The sequence below is a fragment of the Pleuronectes platessa genome, chromosome 10, assembly GCF_947347685.1.
Source record: "Pleuronectes platessa chromosome 10, fPlePla1.1, whole genome shotgun sequence".
Classification (NCBI taxonomy): Eukaryota; Metazoa; Chordata; class Actinopteri; order Pleuronectiformes; family Pleuronectidae; genus Pleuronectes; species Pleuronectes platessa.
Genome location: NC_070635.1, coordinates 749,998 through 766,354, shown reverse-complemented (window position 1 = coordinate 766,354; position 16,357 = coordinate 749,998). Strand labels below are relative to the sequence as shown.

Sequence of the window (16,357 nt, the reverse complement as noted above, 5' to 3'; positions counted from 1 at the left end):
CCTTCTTCCCTCCGCTGTCTGTGACTCTGAGCTCTGAGCTCATTGGTTCCCACTGCAAACTATTCCTGTTAAAAACGTTAGATTTATCACTGTTCATAATTTAGATTTATTTTCTTCTTGATGTGTTTTATCCAATTACCACAAAACAGAGCCAGTGAAAGGGAACCTTTGGCCCCTGGTGCCCTGAGCAGGTTGATGTAGTTGACTCGGTTTCACTTCTAACATTGTTTCCAGAGTCTAAATTAGAAATATTGTTCACAGAGAAACAAAAACAAAAACGAAAGCAATAAGGTTTGATGCAAAAGGTCAAATCACCCTGAACATGTTCTTCAGAGCTACAGGACGAACAGTGCGAGTGAATCTACGTCTTCATTTCTCATTAAAGACTAGAAATTAAAAATTGTAATCATATTGAACCACGCAGCCTTAGATTTTTTTTTTTAAATATAAGAGAAATTAAAATATATCATGTTTCCTTAACCAGTCATCTCCTCAGGTGGACAACTCACCGTTATAACTCCGCCTACCTGTCCCCCGCCCCCCGACCCCGGCTGGAGAAGGTACTTTCTCTAATCCCCCCCCCTCCCCCCCCCCCCCACCCTCTCTAACCCCCACCCCCTCCAGTCTGTCTCCGTGGAGACACTGGTGGTCTCTGGGGGACGCTTGTTTTGTCTTTTCTGCTCTTGAACCTTTTTGAAGCCTCTCACACATCAGGTGGTTTACAAGGGACCAAACACAAACACATTGACACACGTGTGAAAGTGTGACGACAAAAACATTATCAGATTACAAAATTATATTTATATAATAATAAGTAGAATTTATATTGCGCCTGATTTAGGAAAAGCTGTTCAAGTGAACTAAAGCTGAAAAACGTACAATCCTATAATATAATATGTATATTATTATATCTGTATAATGACATTAAAGCCATGATCGATTTTATCAGTTAGAAAATAAAAAATCAGCTGATATGACTCTTTCACTCAGTATCTGTGTTTATGTTTGCAGATATGAAAACTTTCTTCTTTTGAAATTAGATTTTTATTATGATTTTCCAGGACCATACAATCATTGAAAATACATATTATTCTCTTTCAGCCACCAGTGATTTACAATTCTAGCATAAAACAATGTATCACAGATTCTGTTGGTAATTCAGAGACTTATTGGCCATTAAAACATAATAAAGTGGGAACAAGAACTAAATCAGAACAAGAGTGTTGGGGTGTACCCGAACACAAAATCCACTTTATACAAATGATGGTGGCACCAGTTTATTATTATATTATATTATCCATGGCTCCAAAGAAATTCCCTGTTGCAGTCTCAAAGCAAAGGTGATCCTGTCCATCTTCAACTTGTCAGAGATAATCTCCGTCCACTCGTCCATTGTAGGTTCTCCTGGTTTTAACCATTTCCCTGCCAGCAGCACTTAGGATCCGATATGTAAATGAAGTGTCAATCTTGATATGAAAACTTCAATTAATGGGATTAGCAAGGCAGATACGATTTATGTTCAGAATGTTAAAAGTTCTTTGTATTTGTTTATATTTGAGTATATATATCTGTAATTTCATCTAAAAAGACGTGTTCCAGCTGAGGCTCAGTCCCTCCTCCTGAAGTGCCCTTGAGCCCGACATTGACTCCCCAGTAGCCTCAGGGCTGCGTTGTCTCTGACCTCTGACCTCTTGGCTCAAGGAAACCCCCGATCTGAATCACATGTGGTGACACTGAGGCTTCACAAAGGTTTTTATGTGCTGAGGCTTCACTAACCTCTGCTCAGCTAACAGGAAACTCAGTGGAGTAGAGTCGGCATCTCTCCAAACCTCAGCTGCTCCTGAAGAGCTCTCACTTCTCTGTTTCCCTTCTTCGGCCGTCTCTCCTTCTGGGAAGCTTCTTCTCTCCTTCTGGGAAGCTTCTTCTCTCCTTCTGGGCTTTTGCTTCTTTTTCCTGCAGCGATCCAGTCGTTAGTTTTTTCTCCTGCTTGACCGCGTTGTTTCTGGTTTTCTTCTAACAAGACGACTTCCCATAAGAGAGAGAGAGAGAGAGAGATTAGCCTCTGCTGTACAACACACACACACACACACACACACACACACACACACACACACAGAGCTAGGTTCGAGCTACTGTTTTTTGGTGACTGAAGTTTGAGAGGAATTTCACCAGAGTTTGGAGAAGGCTCTGAACTTGTGTCAACTATAACATAATAATCAAACTTTGGATATAGATGAGAAGAGCAGGCATTTCTCAAGTTCTCCCTGAGTTTGTGAATGAGGAAGAAGACTCTGGTCTTCACTCTCCATCCCGGCCTTAGATTCTTAGTGTCAATAATTCAAACTGATTCAATCCTGCATTTGAAATGTTCTTTATCTTAGACAAACATTATCTTTGCTTAATAAATGTTTTGATAATGATCAGACGAAGAAGGAAAGCGTTTCCCCACTAACACAAACCTTCATCTGTCACGTGCCAGCCTCCTCTGCCTCGGCTGCCTTTCCTTCACGAGCCCGCGCTCTTCTTCTCTCCTTCTTTTGCCCCCTCCCTCTTTTCGATGTTCTTGCTTGGTGGAGGAAAATAACTTTTTGTTCTTGTCGATCACGAAAAAGGAATTGGTCCGGAAACTTCCCCGGGGATAAAAGCCACTCGTTCCGTCTCCCCACCACTGCTCTCAACAGGTGAATCCTCCTCTTCCTCCTCTTCCTCCTCTTCCTCCTCTTCCTCCTCTTCCTCTACTTCCTTCTTTTCTTCCTCCAGCTCCCACACTGACTGAGAGCCCAATAAGGAAATGTGGGTGAAAATGAAAACCTAACTTCTTCCACTGACTTTATTGAAAGATTGAACCTTTTCTGAATGATCACAGATTGTCGCTCCTTCAGTCTTGACTCATCTTCTCACTTTGATCATTAACATGGTCTCTGATCAACTCTGTTTAGTCCACGTCACTGGAGATGTTTTCAGATCTGCACTGAAGAACGGACTGACGTGTTCTGCAGGTTCTGTCTGAAAACAAACGTCTGAGTCAGTGTCTGTGGACGAGGAGCTTCCAGGTCTTTTGGTGATGAGCTGTAAACAACAACACTGATCTTTGTGTCTGAAAACAGCTTCATTGACTCACTTCTCTGTTCGATCAGGATGAAACGTGTTTCATCTCTGAGGCTCGAGGATCTGTTGTGATTCCAAACGAGGTTTCTGATCTGGTTGTGATGTCGTTTGTGAACAGAAAGTGGCCGTCGGCTTTTTGTTTCCATGGTGCGGCTGTGGTTGTTGTTTACACTTCTAATAATGTGATTTACCTTCATATCTTCATGTCTCTGCTGGAACCGGAGCTTCAGCTGCTTCTACCAAAAACATTTACCTCTGTATGTTCCTTAAATCTGTGTTTGTGTGTTTGTGTGTTTGTGTGTGTGTGTGTCTGCGCCCCTCAGGACCAACTCCGACTCAGCCCTCCACACCAGCGTAATGAACCCTCCCTCAGGAGACCCCTTCTCCACAGGAGGACCCACCTTCATGCCCCAGAGCAGCCGGCGCTCCGGTGAGAGAGCACCTCCGAAAACACAAACACATGAAATACACAACCACGCAACCAGTAGCTCAGATTCAGATGATGAGAAGTGAGACTTTTATCTTCTGTTGTGTTAATTTAATGACGACAAAGACCGAACTAACGTGAACAAACAGCTGAGCTGTGAAGTGTTGGTCCTCACACTCGATCACACATGATTCAAACCACTGGGAGACAACCGTCAACTTTCCATGTTAGTGAAGCTAAAGGGCGCCACATCATGTACGTGTTGGATAACTGCACTGGCTGTCTTTTTGGTTTATTTACCATATATATATATATGTATATTATATTTGTCTCTCTCTCTCTCTCTCTGTTTCTCTCTCTCTTACCCTCTCTCTCTCTCTCTGTCTCTCTCTCTCTCTCTCTCTCTCTCTGCAGGTCAGAGCGATGGCGAGGGCAGAAGAAGTGAGTTGAAATCAATCACGTGGTGAAATTATGATTAGAAGTTAGAACCTGTAGTTGTAGATTAGTGAATATAATTTTAACTGGTTTTGTTTAAACATTAAAATATATTTAATTCCTCATTGATTTACTTTCAGCTTTGAAAAGTCTGATGACAGCTTTTTAAAATCATGATTGTTTCACAAACTTCTTCTTCACACGTTTACAACTTGTCCCTCAGTGTTTCCGTACCCGGTTCCTCCCATTGAGGAGAACGTGTTGGACGAGGGGAAGCTGCTCAAACCCTGGGACACAAAGAAGGTCATTAACGTTTTATTTCCCTTCTGTGTTTTTAAGTTTAGTTCAGATAAGTTGTCCTTCAAATTTGACCCTAAAGATTATTCTGATGTGACTTTAACTAATTGAAGTTTCCATTTCTTCTTGTTTCTCAGTCAATACCAATTATTTTTTTTAATGGTTTCTCCAAAATCTAACATTTGATCTTCAATGTATTTTTTTTTATATCTATGAATATGAGGTTCTGAAGTGTACAAATTGTTCTACCAAATTTCACACTATCCTTTGAATAGCCGGCAGGTTTTAGTCACTGAAAGATTCCTTACCCTCATGGACGAGAAATACGTCTTAAAACATGAATGTTTAACTTGTTGAAACCTGCAGAACTTTTTAATTTTAATATAATAAAATGTTCCTGTCTCCAGTTGCCTCTGTTGTCGTCCCGACCCAAATCTTGTGAAGTCCCTGGTATCAAGTGAGTCCCCGATACGGAATGCAGACATGTGAACTCATCACATGACATCTCAAACACTTCTGTAACTTTCTTTGGTGAAGCCAGAAAATATATATATAATGAATATTCTGTCCCTCTCAGTATCTTTGCTTCACCGGAGCAGCCGTCCACGCCGGTTCACGGAGTCCCGTTGTCTCTCAACACCGGCGGCTCGCTGCCCGACCTGTCCAGCCTCCACTTTCCCTCCCCGCTGCCCACGCCGCTGGACCAGGACGAGCCCGGCTACCCAGGATCCTCTCTGAGCGGCGGGAGCAGCACCGGGAACCTGGCCTCCACGCTCACGCAGCTGGGCATCAATGTATCTGGAGGCAACGGCAACTTCCATCACCATACACCAGGTCTGTGCAGCCTGCAGGAGACACTGTCCCCTGTTCATCAAACACTCCCACCATCTTGATTTGTTAGAACATCGACATTTTCCAACTGGAGCTAATTAAGCTAGCCTCACCTTTACCACAGGTGCTATCCCTCGATTCTGATTGGACCAAAACAGTCATGTGACAAATCACATATACAAACACATGTCTTTGAAAATAATAATAATTTCATGTTCTATTGTTAATTATCAAATGAAATAGTAAACTAAGGAAAGCTCGACAGGCTGTTGCTGCAGCGGTGGAGATGGTTTCAGAATTGTTAGTTTAAATGTTATAAAGTTGTTGTTTCTGCTGCTTCATCACTTAGTGTTGTTGTTTTTTAAATACATTAATTTAGTTGTTATGACTGTAACTGGGGGAGATGAGTTTCCTGGTTCAGGTCACAGATCCCAGACCTGTGGTATCCAGATTCCTGACGAGGTCTTTAACTTGTAAATCCAATATGAGCCACTAGAGGAAAGAGACACTGAGACAACATCATGTCTCCTTGAGCGTAGCTTCCAGTCCCTGATGTCTCACATATTCAGGTCAGACCTGCAGTCAGAGAAACCAGGGGGTGATGGTTCAGATCCTTTAGTAACAATTGAGGAAGTGTGTGGGTGACAGCAAAGTGAAATAACGGGGAAAGTACGGGCGCTGCTCTAAATTTAGAGACAGAGAAAGAAGTGAGCGGGGGTGGAAGTGCAGCCGTGAGGTGACTGTACAGACCACAGGTAGGAAGCTGCCGTCAGAGGCTCGGTCCGGATCATCAGCCTCTTGACTCAGCTGGGAACCGGATGCTCGGACTGAGACCAGGCGGACGCCTCTGTGAGACAACTCCTCTGTGCAGCCTCATGAAGGTTTCAAATGAACCAGGTTGAAGAGTGTGTGTGAGGAGTTTAAACCAAGTTAGAAAATACAGAGACACTCAGATGGTTGTTGGACGCGACCGACTGAGGACATGAGGAGAAAGGAGAAGGTGAAGTGAGTGAGAATAGGAAGGTGTGTTTTCAGCTGCTCTGCTCTCCTGAGGGGGGGGGGGGGGGGGGGGGGCTTTATTTATTAGTATGAGGCTACAGTCACAAAGTTTGAGAAGAACCTGATAAACTTAAGCTCCTGTAGTCCGAGTTTTATTCCATAAAAACGATTTTTCTGCACGTGAAGTATTGTGTTTTTCAATGTGTGACCGCGCCCCTCTGTCCTCTGTCTCCATGGTCTCTGCTCAGCGTGGACACATGTTGATGACATGTTTTGTGGACACATGTTGATGTTTTGTTGTCCCTCCTCAGGTCTCCTGGCGTCTCTACAGAGCCCGCTCAGCAGCCCCTCCCTGCACTCGTCACTGAGCAACCCCAACATCCAGTCGTCGCTCAGCAGCCACTCCTTTTCCAACTCCCTGAGCTCCGCCTCCCTGCACTCGTCGCTCAGCAACCCCTCGCTGCAGTCGTCCCTGAGCTCCTCCCCCTCCCTGCCGTCCTCCCTCAGCAGCCAATCGCTGCACTCCTCCCTCAGTAACTCCTCCCTCCAGTCGGTGTCCAGCGGTAACCCCAGCTACAGCGGTGGAATGGGCGGCGCCGGCTCCTCCTCCTCCTCGTCCTATTCGCCGCTGCTCAGCGGGCAGGCGTCACTCAGCACGTCGCCGCGGAGACGAGCACAGCTGTCTCCACTGATCCTGCCCATGGGGGGGGGCGAGCGGAGGCATCACTCCAAACAGTTCTCCCCCACCATCTCCCCCACCCTGTCCTCCATCACACAGGTAAAGCACACACCTCATCAATTCACAATGATTATAAATATACTCAGGACGCGTAGCATCCCAGAGAGCAGGTCACAGCTCATCTCACCTCGATTGGACCAATCACAGGAGGTAGAGACGGCAGAAAACAACAGAAGAAGAACCTCGGGGACGTTCATTTGGTGCATCTGGAGCCAAACGTCCTCTCGGGTGTAACAGTTTGACTTAAATCCATCAGGGACACCATTTAAAAACAAGGAGTCAAACATTCATCACCACTAAAGGCTGAATGTTTATTTTCAACTCAGAACACAAACTCTGTAACGTGTGAGTTCAGTTTCTCCACAAGCAAACAAAAAATATAAACTTTACTCTGATATCTTGTGTTGAAACTGCAGCTAAGTTGATTTGTGATTCTGTTTTTTATTGGTGGTGGTTTCAAGTGAGGTCACATGCTCCACATCGAACAACATGACATCATCCAGGTTAGAAGAGTTCAGTCTGGACTCGCTTGTGGATCCTTTTCAAAAACTACTCAAGTAATTTTCTTGGAACTTTGAAGAAGAATGTGGAATCGAGCAGGAAATAAATAATTAGATTCTGAGAATTTTCATCCCTGGAAAATCACTGACTGATCAGAGTCCCTGTGATTTGGAGCAGATGGGCTGAATGAGCGGGACTGGGCTGAGTTGTGTTCTCGTTTAGTTGAAAAAATGTTTCCCTAAACTTGATGTTCACAAACTCATTTAGTGCAGAGGAAGATATTTGTGTTAAGTTACGTCTCTCGTCCCTCCACAGGGCGTCCCACTGGACACCAGCAAACTGCCTCTGGACCAGAGGCTCCCTCCGTACCCGCTGAGCCAGTCCCACCAGCACCAGCCGGGCTCCCACCAGCCTCTACCCTGTCTGCCCAGCTCCCAGCAGCAGCCTCCTCCGCTGGGGCAGCACCACCACCAACAGATGCACCACCAACGCATGCAGCAGCAGCAGCAGTCACAGTCCATGCAGCAGCAGTCACAGTCCATGCAGCAGCAGCAGCAGCAGCAGCAGCAGCAGCAGTCACAGTCCATGCAGCAGCTCCACCTGCAGAACCTGCGTAACCAGCACATGCAGCAGCACTTTGGATCGGTAACCAAATACACCACCTTAAAACATAGTGATATCTGATTTTGCTCACCTCAGCTCTCATTATGGTCTGTTTCTGTGACGCAGCAGAAGCCGATGGGGCCGCAGGGGAACACATCGAACGCAGGGCTGATTAAGAGCGAGAGCGCCTTGAATCAGTGCATCCAGAGCATCCAGAGCATCCAGAGCTCGTCTCAGTGTCACGTCAAACAAGAACCAGAGCAGCAGGCGGAGCAGTCGAGAGGCTGCGGCCTCCCGCAGCTCCAGCAGATCAGCCAGAGTCTGGCCACAGACCTGTACAATGTGAGTACCTGACCTCAGTTACTGTTCCTCTGCCTCAACCAGTGTGCGACTGGCACTTTGTACTGGAAACCAGTGAACACACGGCTCCACAGGACGAGAGAGAAGCTGTTTCCTGTTTGATTCCAGCTACATCTCATAAGTTTGTTTAACAGGCACCTTAATGTGGGTCGGCCTCTTACTCAAGCACGGTGTCACTTGAGGATTCCTCTGTGCTAAGTTCAGTGAGTGGAAACCTCTTATTGGATTTAGATGATTGAATCCTTTTATTTGTTTGGTCCTGCTCTGTGTTATCGCTCTGTCTGCTGAAGGAGAACAAACCAGTTCACTGTTGTGTAACAAAGTCAGACCAAATCATTTCTCGTTTATTTCGGTGCGTTTGCTGCAGTTTGTCGTTTTCCTTTCTTCATCCACATGTATGGACCAGTATTACACAGTTACCTGCGGGGGGGGGGTCACTTTAACAAGCACATGAGATAATTCAGTTGAAACTCCTGAAAGTCACTGCTGCAGAATTAAAACATAAAAACAATGTTCTCGGTCCTTTTAACAGCTCCATTTGTAGAGGAGCTGGTTTTGGAGGTTTGTCTTCATGGTGTCTCTCAGGACCAGAGCTGCTGATAAGGCCCCAGAGAGAGAAGCTCTGACACCAGCAGACGTCCTGGCTGCGAGAGCCTGAATTAAAGAAGCACTTGAGATAAGACGTGTGTAGAGTTTTGAATCAGGAGCCTTTCGCCCTGATTGCATCAGATTCCAGAATGAAAGTTGTTTTTTGAAACGTGGGTAAACAGTTTTTTCCTGTTGTGTCATGTTAGAGAAGAATGACACTGATCACAGACTCCTGCTCACTGGGAATCGTCTGATGGCTTCCGGCTGCTTTTAACTGGTTCTGTTTTATTACTTTTTCCAGGACGCCTTGTTCAACTCTCTGCTGGACGACCCGTACCTGAGTCTGCAGCTCTCCAGCAAATCCAGCCAGCAGGTATCCGCTCGCTCTCATGTGAGGTCGCCTGAGCTGCAGCAGGACAACGACTCACATCCTCATCTGAGCTTCTGGACTAAAAACCTCAAATGCTCTGATTCAGAAAATTTCCACTGTGTCAGTGAATATGACTTTTTAGTGTAAATTGACATTTTCAGTCAGACAGTTGTGAATATTGATGTCCGGGTGAATCCTCCTCTGAACTCACACCTGTTCTTCTCCTGTTTCCAGTTCACAGCAGAGAACCAGGGCGACGGTTTGTCCCTGAACCACAGCGGCCTGAGCTTCGGCTCCACAGACAAAAACCAGTTCCCCTCCAACACCCAGGGGCCCCTGGGACTCCAGAATCCCAGTGACCAGCAGCTTCTCAACAACCAGAACCAGAACTACGGTGGAGGAGACGGACGCCACAACGTCCCCAACATCATCCTCACCGGTCCGTGTGAACACAGTCTTCATGAGTGCAGCTGACGTTTAACCCACTAAGACCTGAGACCTGGAATCAAACCTCAGAGTTTAAAACCCAGCGCCTGAAGCCCGAGGCGTTTCAGAAGATCCAACAGAATCACCACCGTTTACAGAAACTTCATTTCTCCGCCCCCGAAGCCGATAGACACATGAAGGAGAAACATTTGACTTGGTTCTGAATCTTTCTCTTTTCTTAAAGTTCATTAACGTAAAAAAACATCAAACAAATTCATTCTTATTTTCATCAGTGAGACTCTGCTTCTCTATCGCTCCTCTCACTTCAATCATCAGCCTTCGTCTGCATCACCACAGGCTAGGAGCGCTAAAAAATACAAATGCATTTCCCATGATGCATTTCAACTTTCCTGCAAGTTTTTCACATCTTGAAAACGATGACCTCACAGATTAGACGCACACGTGTCACGTCTCTAAAGTGAGAAGAACACAAACGTTACACACATCAGGTCTAAATGGGTTAATGTGTCACACTTTGCACTAATCATTCACTAGTGCTCTCAAATATGAGTCTGCTGAGTTTGTGTGTTTAAGTTTATAAAGTTTCTAGGTTCTGGTGTTGGTTGCACATAATAAGAAACTTTAAGACGTCACAACAGGTTGACCAGATGATCAGAGACTTGTTTTGTTGGTTTTCTTTTGTCTCTTTGTCTTTAAAGGTTTTATGGTCTCTCCGTCCCTGCAGGAGATTCTCCCCCTGGTCTGTCCAAAGAGATCGCCAGCGCCCTGTCCCACGTCCCTGGCTTCGAGATGGACCCCTTCTCCCTGGACGACCCGCTCAGGATGGACCACCTGGCTCTGGACATGCTCGAAGGTGACCTGATGCTCGCTGACCCAGCAGTGGAGGACTCCTTCCGATCTGACCGGTTGAAGTGACCTCCCCCCCCGCCCCCGCCCTCCACTCCAGGAGCTCGGCAGGAATCCGGCAGAGAGACGGCCACCCTGACAGAGCTGGAGAGGAGCCGCGCTCGTCTCCCCCAACTAGACGGCTCCAGAGCGGGGTGTGGACGTAACTCTGGAATATCTTTGTGGTCAGTGCGATGAAGTCTCGGAGACGGACCTGAGGCTTCGGTCGCCTGACAGAATGAACTGATGGGGGGGGGGGGGGTTTCTCCGTCAAAGGCACTTCACTGAAAACGCTCTTGCAAAACTTGATGTCAAGGAAAAAACCAAGTTGCTTCTCTTTTTAGGCATTAGCTTGTACGAGTCTCATCTGCTTGTTAATGAAATGCACTCGCGTTTATGCAAACACGCAGGAATCCAACGCTCACGTGACGTCGGCTTTGTAAACGAAACGTCTGTAGAAACCAGCAACGCTTGGAAGAACTTGAATTCCATTATGCATCTCGGTAGAACTGGAGCTTTCTGACTGGTGTCAGGTTCACCCAGCAGCCATGTGGCCGGCGCTCCACAGGAAGGACCAACACCACTGGTTTGGATGATATGAGCCCAAACTGCTCAGAGGCCTTCTCTGCCTCCTCAGCCACTTTGACAGGAACTCAGCCATGATTCAGGGGTTTTATAAACACATTTAAATTTCACACGTGTGGAACCAACGGCCTTGAAGAGGTTGTGAGATTCTCCTCAGTTGATTGACAGGTTTAACTTTGGGGATGAGAGGAAACCACAACACGCTGCATCTGATTCAAGCAGCTTTGACGTGTGATCACATCGGAACTGAAAATCTGATCATTTCTCTTTGTCACGTAAAACAAGATGAACATCGTTACTGAGAAAAGCTCCAAACATTTGACCAACAACAGTTTTTCAAACTAAACATGATCCATTTTTTAACATTCTGACCTTTTTCATTTTGTCATCAGCGAAACTGTTGAACCTCGGACTGATTTCACAAACGAGATCTGATCACGTCTTCAGATTCATACGCTGCACAGAGTTTACTGCATTTAAATAAAATCTCAACCGAGCGACAGAATCAAACCACAGCTTTAGAAAACATATGCAAACCGCACAAGATGCAAATAAAAGGAGGAAGATAACGTTGACATCAGATGTGCCGCTGGTCAGGAGGCGTCACGTGGTTGAAACCGTGGCTCAGGGTCCGGTGGCTTTAGAGCAGCTGTGGTTCCACAGTCTGAGTCCAAACCGCTCTGAGGGGATGCAGTTTAAATCTGAATCCTTCAGAATCTAAAATATTTTTACACAAAACGTATAAAAAAAGTATAAACATAGAGACATAGAGAAGCATAATTCAGTGTCTGCATCCAAGCTGCAGGAGGAGCTCCGTACAACCTGTAGAGAAGCAGCTGGAAGCCTCCTTGGATTGGACAGCACCCGAGTGGACTGGAGTATTAACGGCCCCCCCCACCTCGTGGTGTCTGGCTGCCTTCGTGCCGACAGCAGCATTCCACCGCACCAGATGTGAGAGGTGGAAACGAACGCCCCCGTTTATCAGCTCATCTTTCTACGACTTCCTGCTGCGATCTGACGCCTGGAATGACCACGAGGGCGTTGAGACTTCAGGAAGTGGCTCTGACCTCAGCTGTCGGGAAGATGCTGAGAGGTGGAGCTCTGTGGCTTCAGTGAGTTTCAGCCCTGTCCACCTGTCTGTCCACCTGTCTGTCCACCTGTCTGTCCACCTGTCTGTCCACCTGTCTGTCCACCTGTACTCTAGTGGAGAAGATTGAGCCCCCTGAAGCTCTGTGTGTGATGACAGTGTGGATCGGTGAAGACCAACCACGTCTCCACCTCCTCTAGAAATGAAGCCAAAATATCTCAGATACAAACGCTGCCATCTTGTGGTGATGACCTCATTTACAGTCAGTCTAGAGTGGAGCTGTGGTATCAAGGTGCCGCCCACACAAGCACTTGACCAATCAGGAGTCAGTCTCAGTTGTCAATCATGACGTCTCTGCCTGTTTTAATATTAAATAACGAATTAAACCCAAACTGATCAGAAACTTGAACAAACTTCAGAGATAAGAACGACCTGAAATGACAGAAACATCTTTCAAAACATTTATTTAATTTTCACTTTTTTAGTTTGGATCGTGTCCCAGCTGCTTACGTGGAGGAGGAGGGATTATGACCTACACTGCAGCCGGCCACCAGGGGGCGATGCAGATGTTTTGGCTTCACCTTTAGGAGCTGTCATGTCGTCCATCTTTATTTAGAGTGTGAACGTGAAGAATGAGCTGCAGCTGGAGTCAGAACCCAGACTGTCACAGTGATGTCATAGCTTTGACCCCGCCCCCTTGTCATTTTTATATAACGGCTTTAACCTTGGTCACTGATTGACAGCCCCCCATTAGCCCCGCCCCCTCTTTGCCTGCACTTCCTGTCTCAGTGTCGAGGCCGAGCCCAGTAACGTATTTTTATGTAACAGAGGTAAAGAATGGTTATTATTAACTTTATTAATAAACTATAAAGGAGTTTATATTTTTTAATGAGATTATCTAAAATCTGTTTGTAAATTTAAAAAAGAGAATATTTAACAAGAGAAGAAGAAACATTGTAGAAGTCAGACACACACACACAAACACACACACACACACACACACACACACAGTGTTTGAATCTGGTTTGAGTTTCAGGAAAAGATCCGTGTCGAGTTTATTGAGACGATTATCACTATGAGCCGATGGAACTATTTCTAGAGGACATCTTGTCCCTCTGCTCTGACGTCCTGTTTGTTCTCTGATGAAGTGAATCTGTTTCCCTTCGGAGCAGAGTTCAGTTTCTCTGTAACTTCTGCTGCTCGGTGAAAAGTCCCAAACGTTTTGAATCTGCTCGTGGAGGTCGGAGCGTCTCACTTGTCTCCAGCTTCTTCTGTCCGTCATCGTCTTTATACTCAAACTCAGCTCTGGAAAAACAAGAAATCAAAGAAATAAATAATGGATTGATTAAATCTGCAATTTTCATTATGTTGATAAAAGCATTATCTAATTTTATTGTTTTTGCAGTTAAGTGGAAACTTTTGTAACTTTTCACTGAACGTTGTGTTGACGTCAATGAAAGGGAAAGAAATATGAGATTTGAGAATCAAGTCCTAATTTTACGAAAATAAAGTATTAATTCATAATGTTTTTAATGATTTTGGATCCAGAAGCAGCTCTGATGAACACGACTTCTCTACGAGTTTCTATTCTTTCTTGAAATATTAGGACTTTGTCCATCAATTGACAACTTTATTCTTGAAATCTCTGAATTTTCTTCCATGATTTGGCCCAAATAAAAAATTGACAAGTCGTTTAAAAAGAAAAGATTCAGATGTAGAAAGTTTGAAAAGTTCAAACGTCACCAGATGAGGAAATATGTTATAAACATTAATATCATGAGATTACAGAATCAACACAAGTGTGTTGATGGTAAAAGTAGAAACGTTTTTTAAGCAAGAAAAATCCTGTTGACATTTTTATACCGTTTTTTTTTTTTTTTCAGTTTTTAAATTTTTTTGAAACAATTGAACGATAAATTATTAAAAAAATTCGAATGTGTCTTTGTACGTCAGCGGTGCCAGAAAGTGAAAACATCAAAAAATCGGAATTCAAACTTTGTTGCCAAAATGTTTAAAGTAGACGTCGGACACTTAGTAAAGAACTTATCATCGTTAAAGGTCACGTGATGCGTTAAAGGTCACGTGATGCGTTAAAGGTCACCTGGAGCTTGTTGCGATTGGATCAGGTGAGATGATTTGTGTTGAGCATCAGGCCACAGCGCCCCCTGCAGGTCAGTTCAGGCTGCTAGAGTCACATGTTCTCAGGTGGTCCCGGTCTTTAACAAACGTACGAGCAGGTTGTGATCTGATGAAGGTGAAGTTGTTCATTCACCACTCGTCGGCACTGTTTGAGTTTTACTGAATTTTTGTGACATGAACGAGGTGATTTTCTGACGAGGATAGTTGACCTCTGACCTCTGAGCTGTAGGAGCACTAGTGCTTTGCTGAGTTTCTGTTTCTGAGCGGCGGGTGAATTCTTGGAAGGTCGATATTCAGGTTCAGTCTTGTTGGCGCCGGCCGCCAACCAGATTTCTTTATTGGGGAAACAGGAAGTGATGTGATGGCGTTTCTGTGCAGCCATGTTGGCTGATGACCGGTTCAGTGTGTGGACACGTGAAGGAATCAGCTGATCGACGAGGATGTAAACATGACACGTGACGACAAACTGAAGAACCTCAGAGCCGAGTTTCATTTCATAGACATTTTCCGTTCACAGCAGAAAAACATTCATCACAACTGTTTTCGTCCACTGCATCTGAATCCAGTCGACTTATTTTAACAACTTTATTAAAAGAGGGTTTACAAAAACGAGACCAATTCAAATCTGATGAAAATAATTCTAATGAAACGTGTCAACAGTTATTTTAACAGCTGACGCCTCCGCTGCACGACGCACCCGACCTTTGTTTTCATTTGGTTTTCTGTCTGAATTAAAATCCAGATGTAGTAAAAATGTGTGGAATGTTATTGTTAATTTAACTGATTCAACAAAAAGCTGAATTGGAAATACCTGATTAGAATTGTATTTAAAAAATGTCAAATACTTTTGCAGTAAAGAGTAGAAGTTTATTCTCAGTGTGAGACTTTGAGCGGCAGGAAAATCTGAATCTGTTGGAAAACATCAAGATTAATGAACGTGTGTGTGTGTGTGTGTGTGTGTGTGTGTGTGTGTGTGTGTGTGTGTGTGTGTGTGTGTGTGTGTGTGTGTGTGTGTGTGTGTGTGTGTGTGTGTGTGTGTGTGTGTGTGTGTGTGTGTGTGTGTGTGTGTGTGTGTGTGTGTGTGTGTGTGTCTCTTCAGTTAGGAGGCCAGTTTGGTTCAATACCCTCCCTGTGAGGACATTTTGACTTTGTGAGGACATGGCTGGTCTTCACAAAGTCAAAGTGATGTTTGAGATTCAGGTCAGAGAATTCATGATGTCAATGAGAGACACAACTATAGAGAGACAAGTGTGTGTCTGTGTGTGTGGCAACATTATGCCTTTGTAATGCAATACACCTGTTGTGAGTTCCAGACTCTGCCAGTAGGGAGAGCTGTTGACCAGCGAGGTGTGTGTGTGTGTCTGCAGATTAGGGATCAGTTAAAGGCCATATTTCATATTTTTTCATATTTTGTATTGATGTATAATATTAATGTTCTTACATTATTAATGTCATTCTTTGTTTTTCTCGCTCTCTCTCTGTATCTCCTCCTGTCTCTCTCTCCCCCCCCCCCCCTCTCTCTGTATGTGATTAATATGTTGACGTGTGATGATGATGTCATAACCAGGGAACGTTGCGTGTTGTAAACCTGTGTGAAAGCTGAGCAGAGATTTAATAAGAAAATAAAACAAGTGAAACCTGCAGCGTCTCTTGAGTTAATCTACGAGTCGGAGAAAATAACAGTTTACTGATGGTTTCACAAATATTTGTCAATGTCTGAACTTTATTTGATCATAAATCCAGTCATATTTAAAGTTATATATGAAGTAACAAGTCTTCTGGGAGTAAACATACATGTTATCATCATCATCGTTATTTTCATCATTACTTCATCTCCATTACTATTATTATCATTGTTAGTATAATACTAATGATTATTATTATTTGTGTGATAATCATAATTGTTATAATAATGATTATTATAACCATTCCAATATTATTATTATTATTATTTTG

The 16,357-nt window shown here is 44.4% G+C and overlaps 1 protein-coding gene across 5 annotated transcripts; it reads left to right on the top strand.

Annotated features, from left to right (window-relative positions):
- Positions 1–532: 532 nt before the first annotated feature.
- Positions 533–16,042, top strand: LOC128449039 (CREB-regulated transcription coactivator 2; the record flags this gene model as incomplete). Of its 5 annotated transcripts, none has more annotated exon segments than XR_008339846.1 (13): positions 533–560; positions 2,613–2,681; positions 3,432–3,538; positions 3,950–3,976; positions 4,194–4,273; positions 4,675–4,724; positions 4,845–5,101; positions 6,409–6,875; positions 7,653–7,982; positions 8,067–8,282; positions 9,190–9,378; positions 9,493–10,162; positions 10,430–10,558. XR_008339846.1 is itself a non-coding variant. In XM_053432000.1 (13 exon segments), coding segments are annotated over 13 exon segments (2,096 nt in total), but the record flags the coding sequence as incomplete, so codon positions are not given.
- Between the last annotated feature and the right edge of the window lie 315 nt (positions 16,043–16,357).